The sequence below is a fragment of the Scyliorhinus canicula genome, chromosome 15 (assembly GCF_902713615.1).
Source record: "Scyliorhinus canicula chromosome 15, sScyCan1.1, whole genome shotgun sequence".
Lineage (NCBI taxonomy): Eukaryota > Metazoa > Chordata > Chondrichthyes > Carcharhiniformes > Scyliorhinidae > Scyliorhinus > Scyliorhinus canicula.
The window spans coordinates 101,487,232-101,508,578 of record NC_052160.1 but is presented as its reverse complement, the minus strand read 5'-3'; the positions used below and the strand labels follow the sequence as shown (position 1 = coordinate 101,508,578).

Sequence of the window (21,347 nt, the reverse complement as noted above, 5' to 3'; positions counted from 1 at the left end):
TAACAAGCACGTCTTTTGCGACTTGTGGGAGGAAACCGGACCAGCCAGAGGAAAGCCACGCAGACAAGGGGAGAACGAGCAGACTCCGCACAGACAGTGACCCAAGCCGGGAATCTAACCCGGGTCCTTGGCGCTATGAAGCAACACTGCTAACCACTGTGTTACAGTGCCTCCCTGCAGGTTTGAGCCAATAACAAACCACATTTGTATTAGAAATTCTAACACGTAGTTTTCTTTTCTGCCGAGGTTATTTGCTATTTATATTCTATTTTAAAAATGGAACATGAGAAGCAGTAAAAACTACAAGAACCTTAATTTGCTGACTCATTCAAGATCCATAAATTAAACACTTAAAAAAATAATTACTGAAAATGGGAGATGCAAGATCCTTCACTATAATCTACACAGTGGAAGACATGTTACAATCAGGATTCCATTAGCGATGGGCCCCTTAGTCTTGGTTGGTTTGTCACAGTCCATGCCTAGGTTACACTGACAAGAAAGAGAACAGTAAAGGATCAGAGCATATGACATGAGGGGGCATGAAGATGGCAAGACTGCAGGAATTATGTTGTGGAGAACTGGCAGACCCATGTCAACAGGCTATAAAGAGGCATAGGCAGATCCCAAATACCAGACTACGAAGGAAAACTGATACAATCGTGACACCAGGTAACAGAAGCACTGAGAACTCTTGCGTCATAGTACAGACAGGCAACCGTAGAGCCTGGCGGCTACCTACTGCAGGATAGTCAGTTGTGTGTGATGCAGATGGGTAACGGAAGAGGGTATATGTTTGAGTGCAGGTTTTCCTCTGGGCTCATTGAAAATAAATAATCGAGTCTTGGAAATGACTAGGATTCTCACACTTCTTTAAAATGATTTAAAACTTACTTTTTCTTTAGCCTTCGGTCCCTCTCCGCTTGTGTTCCAAGTTTGCCAAGAGTAAGGTTGTCCTGGATGCCCATTTCTGCGTCCAACATGCCACCTAGTTAAAACAATAAAAGGACACTGAAGAAACCATCGATCTTGTTCTCACTTTAATCCAAGTTCAATAGCTAAAAAATGAAAGCCTGATTCAGACATCAACTGACAGAATAAAACACAAACTGGAGATATGGTTATAGAATCCCTACAGTGCAGGAGGCTATTCGGCCCATTGAGCTTGCACCGGCCCTAGGAAAGAGCACCCTAGTTTAGCCTATTGATGTTACAAAAGTAACCAGACTGCAGTGGTAGATGATGTTGATGCCCCATACCTTGCCAATAGGATAGGGATTTACACTCGCAACTCTCACGGTGGCACATTCTCTCTCAGGCACACTGTCAGTGCACAGTGCTGAATGAAGGTCAGAAATTAAGATTGAATTTTCAGGGCAAATTAGCAAAACCCATGTCATTCTTACATATCTGCGAGAAGGCTCAGGAGTGTCATTGGAAGAGGTTTGTCAGCAGGCAGGCTGCTTTTCTTCAAAGATTTATGTTATATAGTGTGATAGACAGTGTATGCATGGGGAGAGACCTAAAAAAAGGGAGACTAAATCTTCTATGATCCAAAAAGAAAGTAACCAAAAGAAAACAACTCTCGTCAGGTTGACTGGAAAACACGTGACAAGAGAATTTTCCCATCGAGTAAGACTGGCCTCTTTCTCGTTACGTTGGAGTGCTCGGGAAATAAACATCCTCCTTCCGATTGTCAAAACAAGCGTTTTAACAGCGGCAGTAAATGGTAAGTTATATTCGTGCTATCCTATTTCATCACCTTCAATCATTACCAAACAAAGTTCAAATATATCATTTAACAAATTAAAACCCCTACTCTCCCATCAAGCTCATGCACAGGCTGTCTCATTTAAATTGTTAATAAGAACAGAAAATATTGAAAGCACAGAGAAGGCCATTTATATTGTTCTTACTTACCAAAGTATCCATATCCTATGAAGAAAGAAGAAAACAGTCCAGTTTTACCCATTTGCAATATATACAGCTTAATTCTTAACCATTCTTTTAAATGTGATACAATTTTACTCATGCATACAAATATAATGCGTGGTGCACTCGAGGTCCAGCACGATGATTGGAGAAACCTACAGGTCACGGTACCATTGGCAGAATCATTTTCCTCATCACAATATCTCCTACGATTCCCTTTCCATGCTCTTTCTATTAAATGCTATGCATTATTAATGAGTACCATCCCCAAGTATAAGTCACGACAGTGAGGAATACAGGTCTATTAAACTGTGAAAGACACCACAGTTTGATGCAATTGTATCCTTTCATGTCCACATCTGTATATTTTCCAATGGAGAACACTGAACAGTGATCAGGAATGGGAAGCCTGGTAACATTCGCCGATTCCTAACTTAGCAAAACAATACAATAACCAATTCTAACTCCCTACCATCATCTGAGCTGAAATCAGTTAATTCAGCACACAAAAAAATTAACCGGAGATTTTGCCTGCCTGTGCCACTTAGAATCACAATCTAAGATGGGTAGCACACCAGCTTATCAAAGAGAGACAGAAGGCACAGGATTTGGAAAATGATCAGAACAAAATCCCATTGCAGACATCAGTTGAATATTTCAAAACTGAGATTGACATATTTGTGTCAAAGAAGGTGTTCAAGTGATATGGATCTCGGTGGGAATGTAAGCTGTGAGGAGCACACGCAGAGGTTGCAACGAGATATGAATTTGAATTTAATTTTATTTATTGTCACATTTATAGAGGTACAGTGAAAAGTGTTGTTCTGCGTGTCGTCCAAGCAAATTGTTCCACACATGAAAAAACGTAGGACATACATAAATATACAATGCAATGCAATATATTTCAATGCAATATAGCCACAGGCATCGGATGAAGCAAAGGGAGTGTAGTACTATTCAGTGAAGAAGTGTGATGAGATTAATTCGGTCCATAAGTGGGCCATTCAGGAGACTGGTAACAGCGGGGAAGAAGCTGTTTTTGAACCTGTTAGTGTGCGTTCTCAGATTTTTGTGCCTCCTGTCCGATGAAAGAGGTTAGAAGAGAAAATAACCTGGCTGGGAGGGGTCTTGATCATGTTGCCCGCCTTCTCAAGGCAGCGGGAGGTGTAGACTCAGCCAATGGAGGGGACGCAGTTTCGCTTGATGGACTGGTTCCGGGTTACGGACATGTTAAGTGAGTGGGCAACGAAGTGGTGGATATAATGCGAGGAAATGTGAGCCTATTCGATTTGGTAGCAAGAATATAATTTTTTAAGTGACATAAAACTTCTAAATGTTGATGTTCAGAGAGACTAGGATAATCTTGTACAAGAAACAGGGTTTTTTTTTTATTATAAACATTTTATTGAGGCATTTTTGGTATTGTAACAACAACAAAATAAACAATGTACATGAAACTATAAACATAGTGCAAAAGCTATTACCTCCTTCATATGGGGAGGGAAGGTGGCCAGAGTGAGAAAGGTGCTGCTGCAGAGGGGAAGGCAGGCAATGGGTATGGGTCTCCCGAACCTGATGTACTACTACTGGGCGGCGAATGTGGAGAAGGTGCGGGGCTGGGTCAGAGGGTTTGATTCCCAGTGGGTCAGAATGGAGGAGTGTTTGTGCAGGGGGTCGGGACTGAAAGCACTAACAACAGCGCCGCTCCCGATAGCTCCGGGGAAATACTCGGAGTCCGGTAATAATAGATTCATTGAAAACCTGGAGGCAATTCCGCCAATACTTCGGGCTGAGGGCAGGGTCAAGGGAAATGCCGATTCGGGGAAAACCACAGATTTGAGCCGGGGAAGTGGGATGGAAGTTTTTGGAAATGGGAAGAGAAGGGGATTAAGATGCTAAAAGGTTTGTTTCTTGGGGGTCGGTTTGCAGGATTGAGGGAGCTGGAAGCGAAGTATGGGTTGGAGCAGGGAGAAATGTTTAGATACATGTAGGTTTGGGATTTTGCCAGGAAGGAGATACAGAGCTTCCCGGAGGAGCCGGCCTCCACATTGCTGCAGGAGGTGTTGACGACAAGGGGACTGGAGAAGGGGGTAGTGTCAGCGGTGCATGGAGCTATTTTGGAAGAGGATAAGGCACCACTAGAAGGGATCAAAGCAAAGTGGGAGGAAGAGTTGGGAGAGGTTATAGAGGAGGGGGTCTGGTGTGAGGTGCTCCGGAGAGTAAATGCCTTCACCTCATGTGCGAGGTTGGGGCTGATACAGCTGAAGGTGGTATACAGAGAACACCTCACGAGGGCAAGGATGAGCCGATTCTTTGAAGGAGTAGAAGATGTGTGTGAGCGTTGCGGGGGGGGGCTCGAAGAATCACGTTCACATGTTTTTGTCCTGTCCAAAGCTAGAGGAATATTGGAAGGAGGTTTTAGGGTAATGTCCAAGGTGGTGCACGTGAAACTGGTCCCAGGTCCCCGGGAGGCCATATTCGGGGTGTAGGACTGGCCAGGGTTGGAAACAGGTGCGGTGGCAGATATCATAGCCTTCGCCTCGTTGATCGCCCGTAAGGCGGATGCTGTTGGGATGGAGAGCAGCCTCTCCACCCTGTGCCCTGGCGTGGCAGGGGGATCTGTTGGAATACTTGACCCTTGAGAAGGTTAAGTTTGAACTGAGGGGAAGCTCGGAGGGGTTCTACAAGTCATGGGCATTATGTATTATGCACTTTCAAGAACTGGATAACGTCGAAACATTAGTTTGGGGGGGGGGGGGGGTGCCTGTGTATATTAAGGATGACTATGGATAATCCCAGATTCCTTTTTGTCATGTGTTTATATAAACATGTGGGCTGATGTTTGGGGGTGGTGGGAGAATGGGATCGTTGTTATTGTTATGGGGATTGACATATCTGTTGCTGATTATTGTTTATTGTTGGTGGGTATAAATTCGGGAGAAAATGTGAAAAAGGAGAATAAAAATATATATTTCTTAAATAGTGCAAAAGCCGGCTCCCTTCCTTCCAGGTCCCACCTTTATTAACCCCTACTCTAAGCTAAACTAACCCCCCCCCCCGCCCCACCATTCTGCTGACGATTAATTTTCCGCGAAGAAGTCAACGAACAGTTGCCACCTCCGGGCGAACCCTAACAGTGACCCTCTAAAGGCGAACTTGATTTTCTCCAAACAGAGAAAGGTAGCCATGTCCGATAGCCAGGTCTCCGACTTCGGAGCTTTGAGTCCCTCCAAGCTAATAGTATCCGTCTCCGGGCTACCAGGGAAGCAAAGGCCAGAATGTCTGCCTCTTTCTCCTCCTGGATTCCCGGGTCCTCCGACATCCCGAAAATTGCCACCTCTGGACTTAGTGCCACCCTTGTTTTTAACACCGTGGACATGACATATGCAAACCCCTGCCAAAATCCCCTGAGTTTCGGACATGTCCAGAACATGTGGACATGGTTCACTGGTCCTCCCGCACATTTTGCACACCTGTCTTCCACCCCAAAGAATCTGCTCATCCGAGCCACTGTCATGTGAGCCCGATGAATGACCTTAAATTGTATCAGGCTGAGCCTGACACATGTTGCGGACGCATTGACTCTACTCAACGCGTCCGCCCATAGACCATCCTCTATCTCTCCTCACAGCTCCTCCTCCCACTTGCGCTTCAGCTCCTCGGTCTGCATCTCCTCTGACCCCATAAGTTCCTTGTAAATGTCAGAGACGCTCCCTTCTCCTCCCCACCCTCTAGACACTGCCCTGTCCTGAATCCCTCATAGCGGTAGGAGCGGGAAGGTTGACACCTGTTTACGTAGGAAGTCCCGCACTTGCAGATACCTGAATTTGTTTCCCCTCGCCAACCCAAACTTCTCCTCCAGAGCCTTCATACTCGGAAAGCTCCCCTCTATAAATATGTCCACCATCCTCTCAATCTCTGCTCTCCGCCATATCTGGAACCCCCCCATCTATACTTCCCGGAGCAAACGGGTGATTGTTACAGATAAGGGACCAGACCGATGCTCCCTCTGCTCCCACGTGTCTCCTCCATTGCCCCCAGACTCTCAGGGTCGCCACCACCACAGGGCTGGTGAAGTACCGTGCCGGCAGGAAAGGCAAGGCGCAGTTACCAATGCCCCCAGACTGGTGCCCTTGCATGAAGCCACCTCCATACACTCCCATGTCGACCCCTCCCCCACCACCCAATGTGGAGGCCGGCTCCTCCGGGAAGCTCTGTATCTCCTTCCTGGCAAAATCCCAAACCTGCATGTATCTAAATATTTCTCCCTGCTCCAACCCATACTTCGCTTCCAGCTCCCTCAATCCTGCAAACCGACCCCTAAGAATCAAACCTTTTAGCATCATGGCTATATTCGCCGCCCAGTAATAGTTACTAAAATTTGGCAGCGCCAGCCAGTCTGCCCTCTCCCCGACTCTGCTCAGCATTATCTTCCTTACTCGCGTGGTCTTGCCCGCCCAAACAAAACCAGTGATCACTTTGTTGACCCGGTTAAAAAAGGACCACGGAATAAAGATTGGGAGATACTGGAATACAAAAAGGAATCTTGGGAGGACCGTCTGTACCCTCCCAGCCAGGGACAACGGAAGCGAGTCCCACCTCCGAAAATCGTCCTTCATTGGGTCTACTAACCGGGCCAGATTTAATTTATGCAGCCGGTCCGATTCCTGTGCCACTTGAATGCCTAGGTACCTAAAGCTTCCCCCTATTAATCTAAACGGCAGCTCCCCCAATCGCCTCTCCTGTCTCCACGTCTGGACAGCAAACATCTCACTTTCCCCCATATTTAGCCAATAGCCTGAAAACCGGCCAAATTCCCCGAGAATCCTCCTGATTTCTTCCATCCCCTCTATTGGGTCCGATACATACAGAAGCAGGTCGTCTGCACAGAGTGAGACTCTGTGCTCCTCCACCTTCCCCTCCCCCCCACCCAGACCAGCACCTTCCAGCCCCTTGAGGCTCTTCGAGCAATTGCCGACGGTTCTATAGCAAGCGCAAACAACAGTGGGGAGAGGGGGCATCCCTGTCTCATCCCCCGGTGCAGTCTAATATAGTCCGATGTTGTCCTATTCTCCGTGCACTTGCCACAGGAGCCTGATACAGCAACCTGACCCAGTCAATAAAGCCCCACCCAAATCCAAACCGTCCCAGTACCTCCCACAGATAATCCCATTCTACCTGATCAAAAGCCTTTTCTGCATCCATTGCGATCACTACTTCCACCTCCCTACCTTCCAGGGGCATCATAATCATGTTTAACAACCTTCTTACATTGGCCACCAACTGCTGACCCTTAACAAACCTCGTCTGGTCCTCCCCAATAATGTCCGGACCACAATCCTGGAGGGCAAAATTTTGGCTAGCAATTTGGCATCCGCATTCAACAGGGATATCGGCCTGTAGGACCCACACAGCTCCAGGTTCTTGTCCCGCTTCAAAATCAGCGAAATCGTGGCCTGTGACATCGTCGGGGGCAGCACCCCACTCCCTTACCTCATTGAACATCCTCATCAACACCGGCCCCAACATCCCAGAGAACTTTTCATAAAACCCCACTGGGTACCTGTCCGGACCCGGGATTTTACCCGACTGCATGGCCTTCAGATCCTCCACTATCTCTTCCAACCCGATCAGAGCCCCCAGCCCTTCTACCAGCTCCCCGTCCACCTTTGTGAAATTCAGCCCCTCCAAGAAGTGCCTCATCCCCTCTGGCCCCGTAGGGGGTTCCGACCTGTACAGATCCCTAAACGCCTTATTCACCCCTGCTGAATCTCCAACCAGGTTCCCGTTCCAGCCTCCCCGGACAGGCGCCGGAATGTGGTGACTAGGGGCTTTTCACAGTAACTTCATTGAAGCCTACTCGTGACAATAATCGATTTTCATTTCATTTCATTTTCATTCATCTCCGTCATTTACTTTCCCGATCTCCCTGGCTGCCTACCTCTTTCTAAGCTGCTGTGTTAGCATTCTGCTGGCATTCTCTCCATGCTTATAGATCGCCCCCCCCACCCCCCCCCCTCGCCTTTCTCAGCTGCTCCACCGCCCTCCCTGTGGTTAACAAGCTGAACTCCGCCTGTAGCCTCCGCTGTTCCCTTAAAAGCCCTCCTCTGGGTCTCCGCATACCTCCAATCGATCTGTAGTATCTCCTTTACCAGTCAGTCCGTCTCTGCCCTGTCCACCTTCTCCCTGTGGACCCTTATCGAGATCAGCTCCCTTCTGACCACCGCCTTCAGTGCTTCCCAGACCACCGCTGCTGAAATTTCCCCCATGTCGTTGACCTGCAGGTAGTTCTGAATACATTTCCTCAGCCACTTACACACCCGTTCGTCAGCCAAAAGTCCCACATTTAACCTCCATTGCGGGCGCTGGTTACTGTCTTTACTAACCTGCAGGTCAACCCAGTGCAGAGCATGGTCTGAGATTGTGATCGCCGAGTACCCCGAGTCCACCACCCCTGCCAGTAAGTCCCTGCTCAAAATAAAGAAATAAATCTGGGAGTACACTTTATGCACATGTGAGTAGGAGGAGAACTCCTTCACCCTCGGCTGCCCAAATCTCCATGGATCCAGCCCCCCCATCTGCTCCATGAACCCTTTTAGTTCCTTTGCCATTGCTGGAACCCTGCCCATTTTTGAGCTTGACCGGTCCAAGCCAGGGTCAATAACTGTGTTGAAGTCCCCTCCCATGACCAACGTGTGCGAGTCCAGGTCTGGTATCTTCCCCAGTATCTTCTTTATAAACTCCACATTACGCCAATTTGGCACATAAACATTTACTAATACCACCTGCACCTACCCACTGACCATAATGTACCGACCTCCCACATCTAAGACTATTCTACCCGCTTCAAACACCACCCGCATATTGAACCAGATCGCGACCCCTCTAGTCTTTGAATCCAGTCCCGAATGAAAGACCTGACTGACCCAGCCTCTCCTCAATCTAACCTGGTCCGTTACTCTAAGGTACGTCTCCTGCAACATTACCACGTCCGCCTTCAGTCCCCTAAGGTGCGTGAACACACGTGCCCTCTTGACCGGCCCATTTAACCCTTGAACATTCCAGGTGATCAGCCTAGTTGGGGGGCTCATTTGCCCCTCAACCCCCCGCGCCTCCACCGGCCCGCCCCCCGGCAGCCTCCACCCCCAATCTCCTCACTGTCCCTTAGCCCAAGTCGCTCCCTCGTCAGCAGAACATTTACCCCCCTTCCCCCAGTAACAACACTCTATAACCCAACCGCTTTAATAAACTGAACATATGTCCACCCCCCACTGCTCTTCTGGGAGCTAGCGCACCCAGATAGCTTGGTGTCCCCATCCCTGGCGCCGGATAGTCTCCCACCAATTGTTCCCTCCCCCCCCGCTCATACAAACTCCAACATCAAACAATGCCCACACAATTGCCCAACAGAAAAACACCAAGATCTAAACAAGCACACCTCCATTCCCCAACAGTGCAAATGAAAATCTTAACTCACTCAGCTCTATCGCTGGTCCCAAATCAATGTAAAAGGCATTACAAACAGCTTCCACAAAACAAAAAACGAGAAACTTTTATTTTAAAAAAAGAACAGAAAAACAAAACAACAAAACAAAACAGGAACGTTGCAGCAAAGTTCAAAAGTTCTCAGTCCACCGCCAGTCCTTTCCTTTTCGGGAAGTCCAGCGCATCCTCAGGCAACTCGAAATAAAAGTGCTGTTCCTCCTGCGTGACCCAGAGATGGGCCGGATACAACAGTCCGAACTTCACCTTTTTCTTAAAAAGGATCGACCTAATCTGGTTGAAGGCTGCTCTTCTCCTGGCCACCTCCACACTCGGTCTTGGAAAACCCGCAGGATACTATTGTCCCACTTACAGCTCCGTGTTTGTTTGGCCCAATGTAGAATCCGCTCCTTATCCAAGTACCTGTGGAATCTCAGTACCATTGCCCTTGGGGGTCTCCCATTCGCGGCTTCCTTGCGAGCACTCTGTGAGCCCTGCCCATCTCCAAGGGTCGGGAGAATGTCCCCTCTCCCAGCAGCTTCTCAAACATACCCACTATGTATGCCCCAGCGATCGCTCCTCCGGACCCCTCCGGGAGCCCAACGATTCTCAAGTTCTGCCGGCGGGACCTACTCTCTAGGTACTCCACTTTCTCAAGGAGCGTTTTCTGTTGGTCTCTCAGCATCCCCACCTCCAACTCCACCGCAGTTTGATGTTCCTCCTGCTCAGCCAGCGCCTTCTCTACTTTCTGGATTGCCCGATCTTGGGCGTCCAATCTGAGCTCTAGCCGCTCAATTGACTCTTTTATCGGGTCCAAGCAGTCCCATTTCTGCTCAAGAAAGCCTTCCTGAATAACTTGCATCAGCCGCTCCGTTCACCGCTGGGTCGACAAACCAGAGGTCCGGTCCTCCGCCATGCTATCTCCTGCTGCAGCTTCAGCCCAAGCCTTCTCTGTCTTTCTGTTTCTGCCTTTACGAGCACTTCTAGTCCTTCTCTCCATGCACCGATGTGGGAATTCAGTACAAAATTGCCTCTGTCATCAGTTTTACAATTCAAGTCCGGTAGAAAATCAGGGGAAAATGTCCAAAATTCCGACCAGAGCAGGAGCCACCAAATGTGCGACTTACTCCTTCGTAGCCGCCACCGGAAGTCAAAGAAACACAGAGTTAACATGCAGGCACAGAAAACAACCAATAGGAAAGCAAATGGCATGTTGGCCTTGATTACATGGGGATTGGCATACAAGAATAAGAAGTACCGCTACAATTGCACAAGGCTTGTTGAGACCACTCCTGGAAGACTCTGCATAGTTTTAGTCTCCAAATCTACAGAAGGGTACACTTGCCTTGGAGACAGTACAACAAAGGTTTGCTATATCTTTCCCTGGGATGAGAGGGTCATCCTATAATGATAGGCTGAAGATTAGGGGTAGGCACTCTGGTATTCTGAAGGTTAAGAGGTGATCTCATTGAAACGTGTCAGATTCTGAAGTTTCCAGCTTCACAGATGCCAGTTTTCAGTCAATTCAATTCACGCCACATGGTGTCAAAAAACGACTGAAGGCACTGGTTACTTCAAAGGTGATGGGCCTTGACAATATTCCAGCAATAGTACGGAAGGCTTGTGCTCCAGAACTTGCCATGCCCTTTGCCAAACTGCTCTCGTACAGCTACAATACTGACATCGACCCAACAATGTGGAGAAATGCCCAAATATATAATCTATACCAAAAGTAGGACAAATCCAATCACTACACCATTAGTTTACTCTTGATTATCAGCAAAGTGATGAAAGAAATCGTGGACAGTGCAATCAAGCGGGACTACTCAGAAATAACCTTCTCAATTTTGCTCAATATGGATTCTGCCAGGGTCGCTTAGCTCCTGACCTCATTACAACCTTGGTCCAGACATGGGCAAAAGAGCAGAATTCCAGTGGTGAGGTGGGAGTGACTGTTTGGATTTGTTTATTGTCACGTGTACCAAGGTACAGTGAAAAGTATTTTTCTGCGAGCAGCTCAACAGATCATTAAGTACACAAAAAGAAAAGAAATGTCTTTGCCATCAAGGCAGAATTTGAGTGTTGCATCAAGGAGCCCTAGCAAAACTGAAATCAATGTGAATCAGGGGAAACTCCAATGGTTGATGTCATACCTTTCACAAAGGAAGATGGATGAGGTTGTTGGCGGTCATCATCTTAGCCCTGGGCATCATTGCAGGAGATCCTCAGAGTAGTTTCCTTGGCCCAACCATCTACAGGTGCTTCATCAATGATCTTTTTTCCATCATAAGATCGGAAGTGGGAATGCTTGCTGATGTTTGGATAATATTCCCGATTCCTCAGATACAGAAGCATTCCTTGTCTATGTGCAGCAAGATCTGGACAATATCCAGGCTTGGGCTGACAAGTGGCAAATAACATTTCTGGCACACAAGTGCCAGGCCATGACCATTTCCAACAAGAGAGAATCAAACCATCACCTCATGACAGTCAATGGCATTCCCATCGCTAAGTCCCTCATAGACAACTGGACTAGCCATATAAATACTGTGGCTACAAGAATGGGTCAGAGGCTTGGAATTCTGCGGCGAGTAACTCACCTCCTGACCCCACCAAAGTGTGTCCACAATCTACAAGACGCAAGTCAGGCGTGTGATGGAATATTCTCCAGTTATCTGAATAAGTGCAGCTCCAACAACACTCAAGAAGGTCACCACCATCAAGGAGAAAGCAGTCTGCTTAATCGGAACTCCATCCACCAGTTCCCTCCACCATCGACGGACAGTGGCAGCAGTGTGTATCATCTGCAAGTTGCATTGCAGAAACTCACCAGTACTCCTTTGACAGCACCATCCAAGTGGGTGACCTCTATCACCTAAAAGGACAAGGCAGCACCACCACCAGCAAGTTCCCCTCCAAGTCATTCACCATCCTGACTTGGTATCGCCTTCACAGTTGTTGGGTCAAAATCCTGGATCTTCCTCCCGAACAGTACTGTGGATGTACCCACGCCACATGGGCTGCAGCAGTTCAAGCTAGCAGATCACCTAACCACCACTTACTCAAGGGTAATTGGAGATAATAAATGCTGGCCTAGCAATGGCGCCCACGTCCCTTGGAAAAAAAAACTTCTGATGGGGTTTGTTCTTCCCTGCTAGAAGAAGGGGGCATAGTCGCAGGCTCATTTAGGAACATGATGAGAAGTTTCTTCACGGAGATGGCTGTTAATCTTAGCATTTGTCCCTAAAGTTCGTGGATGCTCCATTGTGGAGGCTGAGGTTAAGTGCAATTTTGGTCTCTGGTTGAATAAAGGGATATGTCGAGCAAGTAGGAATGCGGAGTTGAAGTAGAAAATCAGCCATGGCTGCACTGAATGGCAGTGCAGACGAGAGGAGCTGAATAGTCTGCTCCTGCTCGATTTCTTATGTTCTCGTGGAAAGAAGTTGACTCAAGGGGGTGAATGGCTTTTTCCTGTTCCCATGTAGCAATATAAATCACTAACACATTCAATGTATTGTACTGGTGCCAGTGACTGGTGCCAGTGTCACAACGAACACATTGCACCAACCTAAACATATTGGCAAACACATGGCAGGTGGATCTTGAGCAAGATAAAGATTGCCAAGAAGGGCATTTAAACAGTGCCAAGTTACAAAACTAGACAGATTTGTACCAAACTAGGTCAGACTTTTTAACAGTTTACATAATGAAATGGGAACTTTATTCTAATAATTGAATTCAATGTTTTTTTTATTTCTATATCACATAAATACTGATTTTTCTGACACTGGACTCTATTTTTAACCTCAGAAACAATGACCGTAAAAATTCATAATTTCATTCAGCAAAAAGCATTTAAAACTGAAATGTTTCATTAAATATAAAGCCTCTCACTCCCTGCGCCCAAGAACAAGGCAAAGCTTGCTTCTCAGGCAGCTGAGGACAGGTGCAACAAAACACCAGTGTCGTACACACCATGAGGGGCAAAAGGCTAAAACCATGGACAGCTTAATATGAATAAGTGTGAAAGGTCGCAGTTGTCAAATTTCAAAAGTTGGAAGTACTCCATCAGAGCAGTTATACCAACACCACCTTCCCATGCCCATCCCTCAATATCCCATCGGATTGATGGAAATCCCTATGTTTTCAGAGGTAGATGCCCTGATATTACTGCAACACTAAGCTTCAGGATAAGCAAAACTAATTCAGTTGATGAAATTATTCCAAAGGCCCAAAAGCAAAAAAAAACCAAGAGGAAATATCAGCACCTTGAAACCATGCCCACAGAAAATACAACTATTAATGGAGTGAGGGAAAAATAAAGTGGAAATAAGTTGCTGTGCAATTCTGATCTCGATCAGAAATTATTCCATTCGTGGCTGAGTCAAGGTTCGCCAGATTTAAGTCGTGTTGCTTCCATTCTGCACTTTCCTTCAGTTTCCTGGTGGTCCTTAGAATTTGTTATTTAGGGCTTTCAGCCTGACAATGCTACTTACAGAGGGAAAAACCTAATCCTCCCTAGCCAGCCACCCTCCCTCCAATTTTTTTTTTTTTTTACACAGACGAACAGGTTCAACATTAATGGAGGAACTGAAAGGATAGCATGTAATTTAATTTAATCTTAATAGAATCCCTACAGTGCAGAAGGAGCCCATTCGGCTCATAGAGTCTGTACAGACCCTCAAAAAGAGCACCTTACCTAGGCTCACTCACCTACCCTATCTCTGTAACTAGAGTTAACCTGCACATCTTTGGACTGTGGGAGGAAACTCACGCAGACACGAGGAGAACATGCAAACCGTACACAGTCACCCAAGACAAGAATTGAACCCAGGACACGGACGCTGTGAGACAGCAATACGAACCACTGCGCCACTCTTACATTCACCAATCTTGTCCCGGTCTCTATTTATTGATCTACCAGGTTCCTGTTGTATTTCACCCAGATGACCATTATTCATGTATGTGCTTTGTCAGTCAGAGTTAGCAGGTGCTCAGACAGTTAGAGCAGTCTGATATTTTGTGTACATTGCAAGCAGGAGCAGGAAGTCTGGCTGGTTTCCTCTTCCTGAATCCAATGACCAAGAACTCAGCTGAATACCACTGCCACCTTCCTGGCTAAGAGAAGTGCTCACAATCAGACTGAACGTTCCTGGTTTATTTGACTGTGTTATGCACTGAAACAACGCTCAGAATTCTTTGACATTTAATACATTTTTTGAAAACCGGTTGAACATACCATGGACTGAAGCCATTTCCTTTCCGAGCTGGCCCAGACGCGCCTTCTCTTTCTTCCCAAACAGGCGGCCGATAGATGATTTGATGCCCTTTTTCCTTGAGCCTTTATGCAGCGAGTCTTGGCTGCTGTTGTTGCTGCTGGGATTGCTAGCCAGCTCCTCGGCTGTCAACATGCTGAGAAGCAACCACCATAAAAACGATCAAAACAAAGCAAGATAACTGTGAGAAAGTATTGATAAAGTATTGACAAAGTATTGATAAACCTGCTTCCACTTTTACTCAATTCTGTAGCCAAAGGTCTGCCATTCAGTATTGTTAATCCTATCAGAACCTGGAGTGAAGTTAAACCAGAAGACACTTAAAAACCTAAGTTTTTGAGATCACTGAGTATAGCAGGTGTCTGTGACAGTCCATGTTCTAACTAACACAGAGTCAACACCGCTCCTCAGGAATGATGGATCGGCCTTGGGCGGGGTGTAGGGCAGATTCCTCAGAATGATACCAGGGCTGAATTCCAATACTAGATTGTATGGACTGGGCTTGATCATCAACGATTAAGGGGTTATCTCACTGAGGTGCTTGGAGAATTTGATAGCATAAATAGAGAGAAGCTACTTTCCGCTGGGGAGTCCAGAACAACGGGGCGTAACCTTAAAAATCGAGCTGGTCTATTCAGTGACAGCCAGAAATACCTTTCTCACACAAACGACAGTGGAAATCTGGAGTTCTTGGCCCCAAAAGAACTGTCCTGGCTAACGCAACAGAAAATTTTACAACTGAGATCGCTAAGCAAAGCTATGAAGGAATATGGAATCAAACTGAATTGAGGTACATGTCTATCATCCATTTCCTAATCGAATAGCGAAACCAGCTCGATAGAATGACTGGTCTACTCCTGTACTAAAGTAACAAACTGCAAGCTCCCGCATCGTCCCCAGTGATGCTGGGCACATGAATGAAAAATGAAAATCGCTTATTGTCACGAGTAGGCTTCAAATGAAGTTACTGTGAAAAGCCCCTAGTCGTCACATTCCGGCGCCTGTTCGGGAAGGCTGTTGCGGGATACTTGACCCACAATTAACACTATCCCCATTTAAAGAGAGTAAAGACACATTAAAACTCAAATCTCTTGGGGACTGTCTTCTAAATTCGCCAGGATTTGGCAAGATGGATAAAGTCTTCCGGCACGATGTAAATCGCAGCAGTTGGACAAGGGGACACAAGTTCCAGAAATTTAGGATTCATTTTAGGAGATGCTTCACAGCCAGAAGGAATGAACACATGGAAAATTCTATTAGTGAACCAGATGGGGTTTTAACAACAATCGGCAAAATCAGTATTTTTAATTCCATATCTTTATTGAATTCAAATTTAATCTGCTATGGTGAGATTCGAACCTTGGTCCCCCGATGATAACCTTGGGTTTCCGGATAACTAATCTTGTGACAATACCACTATGCCACCGCCTCTCCCAACTTTCTTCTTGAATAACTTGTTATGAATTGAATGCCATTCTTATTTTCCATATGCCATTCCAATTTTAGTATTTGGTGCAATTTCAGTATTTGCTTTATTTTCTGTATAACATTCTGTGAAGTGCCTTGGAATGTTTTACTATGTTTAAAGAGGCCACATCAACATAAGTTGCTTCTGTTTCCTTCCTGAAATGCTGGTTTTAAAATCTATTTACAATTCAAATGTCACCAAGATGGACTGTGACAAACTGTTAAAAGACCATTTTAGAATACATAGGCACTTACTGAGACGAACTGGAGGAGGAAATTACCCCTTGTACTCGCATCTGAATGAATTATGTAAATAAAGCATTTTGGAATAAGAAAACAACAACAGTCTGTGGTATAGAGGAAGCAGAGTTATTTCGAGGGCTGAGGACGTCAGCCGTGGCTCAGTCATCAGCATTCACACCTCCATCAAGTCACAGGTTTCTGGGTTCAAGGACTCGAGCACAATTAAGGCTGATGCAGTGCTGAACTGTCGGAGGTGCTGTCTTTCCGATGCGATATTGAACTGAGGCCCCACCTGCCTGTTCTGATGGAGGTTAAAGATCCCATGGCACTATTTTGAAGAGCAAGGAAGTTGTGTCCTGCCCAAATTTATCCTTCAATCAACATCACAGAATAAGCTTACCTGGTCACTATCGCATTACTGTTTTGTCATTTTGTGGTGTCTAAATTAGCTGTTGCGCTTTCTACATTATAACAGTGACAGCAGTTCAGAAGTGCTTCATTTGCTATAAAGCACTTTGAAATGGTTAGTGATTGCGAAAAGCCCGATATAAATGTTAAGTCTTCCTTGCGATACTTGGATACGGATGTCATACGGGACAAATTTATGTATTTGCATTGTGCATTTTATGGTCATATGGCTATCATAATTCCAGTGGAGAGAAATCGGGGACACATACTCGAGGACTGCCTGTGCATCTTCAATTTCATTTGCTTCGGAGATAGTTTTTTCAAAATCGTGAAACATGGTTTAACAATGTCTAAGTCTCCTTACCCTCGACTTTCTTCTTGGCTGGTTGACTGAAGTGATTGTGCCAGCTTTTCCAGCCTCATGGTCCTCGGTGATGAAGGAGGGGATGTTTCGCATCTGATTGTGGTTTTATCTTCACGGTTGTCATCCCTTGTCACTGACGACTAAAGCACATATTGAGAGGTAAACGGAGTGTAGTGACAGAATTGTTGCCCTGGTAACTTAGTCAAATAATCCAAAAGCAACAACAGAAAAGGTGAATTACAGCACTTTTCAAACAACCAGTTCTGTATTCATTTCTTCAAACCAACAATATAGATTCCCTTTAATGCTGCAGTAACTGTGGAAGTGCAGGGTTTACAATAACTTGCATCTGAACTGTCAATGTGGAGAACACCACAAGGTTCTTCACCGTAGTAGAAAGACTCAGAAGAGATGTTTAAAAGCATGTTATTTTTCAAATATATTCAAGGGAAATGGGTGTCACTGGCTAGACCAGCATTTATCTACCTTCCGTAATTGCCCTGAGGTGGTGTTCCAGGATTTTAACCCAGCAACAGTGAAGGGACAGCAATATATTTCCAATTCAGAATAGTGAGTGGTTTGAAGGGGAACTTGCAGGTGGTCCTGTTCCCATGTCCTTATCCTTCTAGATGGTGATGGTCGTGGCTTTGGAGGGTGCTTTCTCAGGAGCCTTGGTGATTTCCGACAGTGCATTGTGCAGATGGTACATCTGGCTGGTGGGTGGAGTGAATATATTTGGATGCGGTGGCAATCAAGCGGGCTGCTTTGTCCTGGATGGTTGAAACTACGGTTTCTGTGCGGATGAGTGTCATGGTGGAATTATTTCAGGAGAGAATTCCAGAGAGTAGGGCCCATGCAATGGAATGGCAGAATGAAAAAGATTAGATGTCTGGGACTGAGGGACAAAAAAAAAGCACAGAACATAGTAGAGGCAGGGTGAGGAGAGACCAAGAATGAATTTGCAAGCAAAGGTGAGACTTTTGAAATTGAAATTTGAGGATTTGGAGGACAGAGTCTTTAGGGAGATAACAGCAAAGGGGCAATCCAACCAAGAATGAGACATGAAACAGGCAGAGGGGTTTTAATGTGAGTTTGTGTTGAGTGGAGCTTGGCAGACAGTACGGAAGGATGGGAGAGGTTTGAAAGCAAAGAAAATTTGGATAATGGTTTCAGTGGTGATGGAGCAAGTAATGCCAAAATTGGGTGATGTGAAATTACACTTTGTCCTGCTCAGCAGGGAAGGAGATGGCGTTAGGAGACAGTGCACAGAACGTTTTGCCATGGGCCAGATTTTGTGGCTTTGGTCCCCAATGTCTGGCTCATCCACAATACGACAGCACAGCGGTTGGCATAGAGTAGAGGTAGTTAATGGAAGAATAACAATGTACCTTCACATTTCTATTCTAAGGTAAGCAAGTGTAAGAAATGGGCAGCTGACCCACTCAGACCTAGTAAAGTCCAGAATGATTTGCCAATCTGTGCTGCATTGCTTATCTTGGGGCAGGACACGTGACCTAAGCATCTCTGTGCCTGTGAGGCAAATACAAAATCAATCAGGTGGCCCCTTTCGCCGTCCCCTACCCTCTTCACCTCTCTTCTTCCCCCCCCCCCCCCCCCACCGAGTCATGCCAGGGATGCTGCTTGCACCTTGAAATATATCACCGTTCGTTCACTGTTGTGGGGGCAAAATCCTGGAACTCCCGCCTTAACAGCACAATGGATTTTCCTGGAGTGCATGAGTACAGCGTTTGAATAACTTTCCCTGTGTTCAAAATCAAGGTTCGAGCATGAAGAATTAGTCTTTGGGTGCAGTGCGTATAAGCAAACGGCATCTACAAACCACAGCACAGTAACTAGCAAACTAATTCAGGACAAGAGGAACAGATTTAATAAGGAACAGGAATGAATTAAATGAGGACAAATGGTTGGTAGTGAGGGAAAGAGGACAAAGGTTTCCTTACATAGTATGTAAACATAGTGGGAGCCCTTGGGGAAAACACCTCAACTGAAATAGTATTTGCTGTAAACTATAACTTATACACTTCAAGAGATAGGAAAACCCTAATTTTGCAGGCTTAAGGTCAAATAAGAAATTCTAGAAATGCACCGCAAGTTAGTATCTGAAAGAAAAAATAAAAACTTTGGATTCAACTCTATCCCACTGGTCATTAACATGATGCCTCCAACTTTTATACAGCAAGTTGAATATTCACACCAATAAATAGTTTTATTCCAAACATTTGTAAATAATAATAATAACCTTTATTGTCACAAGTAGGCTTATATTAACACTGCAATAAAGTTACTGTGAAAAGCCCCAAGTCGCCACATTCCGGTGCCTGTTTGGGTACTCAGAGGGAGAATTCAGAATGTCCAATTCATCTAAGTCTTTTGGGACTCGTGTGAGGAAACCCACACAGACATGAGGAGAGCGTGCCGACTCCATACAGACAGTGACCGAAGCTGGGAATCGAACCTGGGACCCTGGAGCTGTGAAGCAACAATGCTAACCACTGTGCTACCGTGCTGCTCCATGCTTGCAGGTACTTGTGATTACCCATCCCACAGAGTATTTCCTGCTGTAATGGGAAACTATTTCTTAAAGCAACCATGTTTGTATGAGGTTACTCAGTGTAAAATCTAACAGATTCATACAAGAGAACTAGAAGCATATTTTAAATGGAACTAGTGGTCAATTAAACCATTAGCATGATGTCAAGATTGGTGAGGCTCACAGGCGAAGGATAGGTTCCTAGTGTAAGAATTTCCATTTCATTGAGCTTGTTTAAAACATAACATTTGATTTGATTAAGACTAAAACATAAGCTTCCAACTATTCAAAGTAACTTAGAGCAACTGTAGAAACAACAGGGGAAACAATGTAAGCAGGCTTCCTATTTTGTCTAGATCCCCAGCAAGACTAAAGGGAAAGGTTAGGCGACCAGGATTTATCAGAGGGTAAGGGCACGATATCACAAAGAAACACAGGAACAGTTTTTTCTTTGTTGTCCTTTTATCACCTCAAAGGAAAAAAAGTACTAGTTTCAGAGGATGGTTTTTAATATCTCACTCCTCTTCATGCCTTGCTTTCAGTTCATGGTTTTATTACGGGTTCTTCAGGTCTCCGCAGTTTAAAGAATAAAATACTCAGAAGCGCTTCTGGAGCTAGGTAGCAGGTTCCACTCTTTGTTTGCAGCCTGCAATGGTTTTCCTATAGATAGATTCTTTCAGATTCTCTGCAAGTTCAGAAATACAGCCTTTCTTGAGAAAGAGCACAGAGGAGAGAGAGAGAGCAGAGGAGAGAGAGCGCACAGAGGAGAGAGAGAGTGCACAGAGGAGAGAGAGAGTGCACAGAGGAGAGAGCGCACAGAAAGAGAGAGAGGAGAGAAAGAGCACAGAGGAGAGAGTGAGAGCACAGAGGAGAGAGCAGAGGGGAGAGAGCGAGCACAGAGGAGAGAGAGAGCACAGAGGAGAGAGAGAGCACAGAGGAGAGAGAGAGCACAGAGGAGAGAGAGAGCACAGAGGAGAGAGAGAGTGCACAGAGGAGAGAGCGCACAGAAAGAGAGAGAGGAGAGAAAGAGCACAGAGGAGAGAGTGAGAGCACAGAGGAGAGAGCAGAGGGGAGAGAGAGAGAGCACAGAGGAGAGAGCAGAGGGGAGAGAGAGAGAGCACAGAGGAGAGAGAGAGCACAGAGGAGAGAGAGAGCACAGAGGAGAGAGAGTGCACAGAGGAGAGAGAGAGCACAGAGGAGAGAGAGAGCACAGAGGGGAGAGAGAGCACAGAGTAGAGAGAGAGCAGAGAGGAGAGAGAGCACAGAGGAGAGAGAGAGCACAGAGGAGAGAGAGAGAGCACAGAGGAGAGAGAGAGAGCACAGAGGAGAGAGAGAGCACAGAGGAGAGAGAGCGCACAGGGGAGAGAGAGAGCACAGAGGAGAGGGAGAGCACAGAGGAGAGGGAGAGCACAGAGGAGAGAGAGAGTGCACAGAGGAGGGAGAGAGCGCACAGAGGAGAGAGCGCACAGAGGAGAGAGAGCACAGAGGAGAGAGAGAGAGCAGAGGAGAGAGAGAGCACAGAGGAGAGAGAGAGGAGAGACAGCACAGAGGAAAGAGAGCACAGAGGAGAAAGAGAGCACAGAGGAGAAAGAGAGCACAGAGGAGAAAGAGAGCACAGAGGAGA

At 46.1% G+C, this 21,347-nt stretch overlaps 1 protein-coding gene across 6 annotated transcripts in view; it reads right to left on the bottom strand.

Moving 5' to 3' along the window:
- The window catches only part of LOC119978229 (liprin-alpha-2-like), a 768,706-nt gene that overhangs the window by 64,818 nt on the left and 682,541 nt on the right, over positions 1-21,347 (bottom strand). For all 6 annotated transcript variants that reach the window (XM_038819687.1, XM_038819682.1, XM_038819685.1 and 3 more), the window contains 4 exons: positions 17,173-17,312; positions 14,654-14,826; positions 1,921-1,935; positions 895-988 (listed from right to left, as the gene is read on the bottom strand). In XM_038819687.1, coding sequence (XP_038675615.1) covers positions 895-988; positions 1,921-1,935; positions 14,654-14,826; positions 17,173-17,312 — 422 coding nt within the window. The remainder of the gene's footprint in view (positions 1-894; positions 989-1,920; positions 1,936-14,653; positions 14,827-17,172; positions 17,313-21,347) is intronic.